Below are 4,362 nucleotides of genomic sequence, written 5' to 3' on the forward strand. Positions count from 1 at the left end.
ATATGACATCCTGTATATGACATCCAGTATATGACATCCTGTATATGACATCCAGTATATGACATCCAGTTGCCACCTACCAGGAAATAATTCTCGTGGATCGTGTGTGATGTTGCAGTGTAGGAATTTTCCAGAAATCTAGAAAACATCCAGGGATTTCTTTAACTTAGAAAAAAAGTGTGTAGGAAGGAATTGAGCCCTTTCACAAACTCCAAACCTTCGGATTTTAGAACTGAGTTCCAGGTTTAAGATGCAGGCTTTTAAAGGTTCCAGAAGAATCCTTTATTTATCAGCAACACCATCAGATAACCACCAAAGAAAGAGGTTTTTAGTTTTGTGGTTTTTCAATAAAGCAAGTTGGTTTTGAACTCGACCTGACAATGTGGGAAATCTGCTCACATGTGCCAACAGAGAGCCACGTGATTAGTTGAAGGGGACATACACACAAGGACTGCAATTGTCCTTTAGTGTCTAGCTTCCTTTCTGTGTGATCTCAAACCTCTCCCTAGATGAGGGGACCACCCCTGGGTTTATGCTTACAGGAGCATAAACATTCACAACTGCTGACAAACAACTGGGCCAATAGACAGCATCAGTTCTGGTCACTATAGAATGGTGCCATGCACCTCTGTGTGCAAGTGCCTCTGGGGCACTGCTGTACCCTCTTCCAGGGGACAGAAATAGCCTCTGAGTAGACCCCATCAGTTTTCCAGCCCTGGATATATGGCTGCTGACACTGGGATAACTCAAAACTGTCTCCACAGAGAGAGATCCCAGGCTAAGCAGGCTATCTTATCTTCCTCTGTTGGTCATACAGCCTCATCCCACAAGGGCAAAGCCTTCATTAAAGTGATTTTTTTCTCCCTAAAATACCACTTTAATTTGTCTGGCTGAATATTCAAATTACAGATTCCCTGACCTACTGTTTGGGCACCGGTCCAGCCAGCACCAAGCCAAATGGTTCTTTTAAAGTACGAGTTGGAGAATCGTCCCTCATTTTGTAAGCAACCCTCTTGGTTCTCCCGAATACATACCAGCAGTCTTACCCAGCTCTATTTACCTATTTTAAATGCTTAGCAAAAACAAGCAGAGGAAGCAATTATGAGACTGCCCAAGGTAACGACTATATTCCAGTCACAGTTTAACCCCAAGGCTGTCAGGCTTGGGTTTTGTTTGCTTGTCAGGTTGGTTTTGCTCTTTGAGCCTTGGACATATCATTTAAACGAGCAGTATTCATCCTTTTCTGAGATAAACTCAACAGAACGTGTGCATTTTATGCTGATCTGTGGCCCCTTTGTGAAAGTACAGTGAGATTATGTGATCTGTGTTCAGTAGCTGAGAGAACAAATTAAAAGCAGGCTGGAGAAGGGGCGCTCCCATGTGTTTTATACCGTCAAAGATAATGTAGAGTCCTTAGAGAATGTAGTTCCAAGCTACCAAGATACTGCATTTTATCTGAAGAGGTGTCCTATGGAAGTTGTAAGTTGGATCTGCAGCTACTGCTTACAGACCAGACATATGTCCCACAGGTTTGTTAACATGGGTGACTGAGAGAGCTTCTATTTCAACAGAAAAGCAATGCCCTGGAGGGGGGAGTAGGGGTAGCACGATGAAATGAACCCATGGACTCTCTCCTGGCCCTCATCTAGGCAAACCATGGCTGTGGCTGCTGAAGCTGGTCTGGCTGGAGGAAATGCCTGCTTGGCGGATGGGCTGAGGATCTTATGGACCACGGCATGCTTGAGAATGGCAGGGATTCTATCAATTACGTTGGGATTTTAAAAATCATTATCATTCTTTGTGTTGCACAAAAAAACTCCTTTTCAACATGTGGGTCCAAGAGCCACAATCTCACTCCCTCTTAGGCCATTAAAAGCTAAGACTTCTGTCACTCTGAACATAGTCCCAAATGCTCCTCCACTGCTGTAAACCAAAACAGTTCAGAGCCAAAGAAAATCTTTCTGGGTAAGACGCTAGAACCCATCTTGCAGGAAGCAAGGCAGCACCTGCCCTGCCCTCTAGAAGCTGGGCGGTTTTTGGCTCTGGAGAGGAACTATGGCCCACCCTGCCGCCAGGGGAGGACAGAGAAGTTATGACACTAGGGCACATCGGGGGAGAAGGCTGGCTGCCAGGTCTGACAAGTGTACCTCTAGTAGGCCAGACCGTAATCTCAGAGATGGATCCCTAGGGAGAGAGGGACAGTAGCAGGACATCTGATGAAGCCAGGTGACCAAAGCATGCTTCAACAACGATGCCCTGGGGAAAGCAGGCTCTGTGCGAGGTGACCAGACAGTTCAACCTTTCCCCAACAGGGAGCATTTCTAGTTCACTTGCCCTGTCAAGCAAGAGGATGGCTAAGGAGGGCGCATTTCCTCACATCCAACTGTCGTCTGTGATCCCTGCACCCTGGGGCTTCAGAGGACATCTGTCCCCAGTCGCCCCTACTACCTGCTCCTCACCGCACCCCGTCCCCAAGACCCCTGCCCAACTGTATGTTTGGGTTACCCACCTTGACCACATAGGTGACTCCCGGCCCCAGCACCTGGTCACTGGAGTGCGGGGGCCTGGGCAGAGGCTCGTCGCCGGCCCGGCTCTTCCTGGTGGCGCTCATGCTGGCGGCCGGGGCGCGGGACCCGGGGGTCGCGCTGCCACCGTCCGGGGCCGCCAGGCTGGGAGCGCTGCAGCTGCCCGAGAGCCGCGCTCCTGCCCGCTCCCGGGCAGCCGACGACAGGCCACGCAGGCCGGAGCTGGAGAGTTTCAAGTGGGACACCTTGTGGAGCAGGTGGCCCAGGCTGCCGGGCCCATCGTCCGGCGCCTTGCGCAGCGCCTCGCCCGACACCAGGTAGGGGCTCGCCGCAGGCTCCGCCGAGACCTTGCCGCCGCTGCCGCTCACCGACAGGTTGTGGAGAAGGTCATCGACCGATGTCACCGAGTCATTCCTGAAGCGGTTGTACTTGGTGCGTGGAAGCATGCCCCTCCGTAGGCTCGCCGCATCCACCCGGGCGCTGCTGCTGCCGGCCCCGGCGCGGACTGCCGCGCATAGCACACGAGCCGCGGTCCCCCGAGCGGGACGAGGAGCCCGGGTCCCAAGACAGCCTTTCCGGAGAGGGACAGCCGAGGCCGACGACCGATCCGTTTCACCGTTACAAGGCAGCAGAGCAGCAGCCACGCAGCGCGGGCCCTGGAGACCGCGGGTTGGGGTGGAACGCTTGCCTTGCAAAAGTCATAGTTGCCGTTGATGGAGCGAGCGCCCAGCTGCTCGGGGCTGCTCCCAGCAAAAGCGTGACTCACTCTGAGGAGACCCTTCTCAACAAAGGCTCGGTGAGCTCCGCAAATCACTTCCTGTAGCAAAAAGAGAGAGAAGAAAACGACATCCACCCGCTGACAGCAACTACAGCCAATCAGTTCTCAAATTTCCTTTTTCTACCTTCGCAGATATTTCCTTCCAATCTTTGCCTTTTCACCTACCCCCTTGCCATCCCGCATTTGTGCCAAAGGTAAATACAGTTCCTTCAAATGATCTCTTGAACTTTCCGAAACCCATTATTCCATGCTAAGGTTTGTTCTTCCCTTGCTCAGCTCATGTGGATGAAGCCCAGAAGTGTCTGACAGGGATGCGTTCAAATGTGATGAAGGCTTTTTAAGAAGTCTTCAGGCGAATCCTGATGAATCCTGATTTGGAAAGTAGCAAGAATTTTTAAGGAAGAAAAAGAGGGGACCCTTCACCTGCAGATGAATATTCAATGGGGGGATTAAAACCTGTCAGTTTCCTGTGGTTTGCTTTTCTTGTTCAGATCAACAGAGCAGCCATGACGAGTAGCAATTCCTGGACCAATTCAAAAAAAAAAACAAAACAGGAATTTCTTCTTAGTACAGCTCAGGAGGGGTCTTCCCTAATAATTTACAGCAGTCAGAAGCCTTACTCAGCTAGGGTTCAGTTGAGAAACCTACTTCCAAAAGAAAAAAAACAAAACCAAAAAACAGTGTTTTCTGCTGAGCGGCAACAGGCTCCAAAAATCCATGCCAAAAAAGAAAAAAGAGAAGAGAGGGCTGCGTTCCGAGCTTTATTCCAACTGAATGTGTTTAAGCCCTGGAAGCATGCCTTAGTAGCACAACCGAACCATTTCAATGTCCTTTCAGTTGCTGCTTGCAGCCCTGCAGTCAGGCAGGAAAAAAAAAAATGCGGCTGCTCTAACTGCCCATCAAATCCACAGCAAGAATGGCCTCATCCTTGGGAGTCAGGCCTAGGCTTGCAGTGACACGCACAGGCCTTCCTTCTTCCTGGCGCTTGGGAGAATAGGACATCGACACCCTCCCCGAGGGTCTGTCCAAGATTCTGAGAGCCACTGACCCCTTCCTCGG

General features: G+C 50.7%; 1 protein-coding gene across 1 annotated transcript in view; it reads right to left on the reverse strand.

The window, feature by feature from the left end:
* Window positions 1–2,971, reverse strand: part of Shc3 (SHC adaptor protein 3) — a 120,164-nt gene extending 117,193 nt beyond the window's left edge. Inside the window, exon 1 of the mRNA XM_028772141.1 lies at window positions 2,510–2,971. Coding sequence (XP_028627974.1) covers window positions 2,510–2,971 — 462 coding nt within the window. The remainder of the gene's footprint in view (window positions 1–2,509) is intronic.
* Between the last annotated feature and the right edge of the window lie 1,391 nt (window positions 2,972–4,362).

This window comes from Grammomys surdaster, unplaced genomic scaffold (assembly GCF_004785775.1).
Source record: "Grammomys surdaster isolate TR1022 unplaced genomic scaffold, NIH_TR_1.0 211, whole genome shotgun sequence".
Taxonomy (NCBI): domain Eukaryota; kingdom Metazoa; phylum Chordata; class Mammalia; order Rodentia; family Muridae; genus Grammomys; species Grammomys surdaster.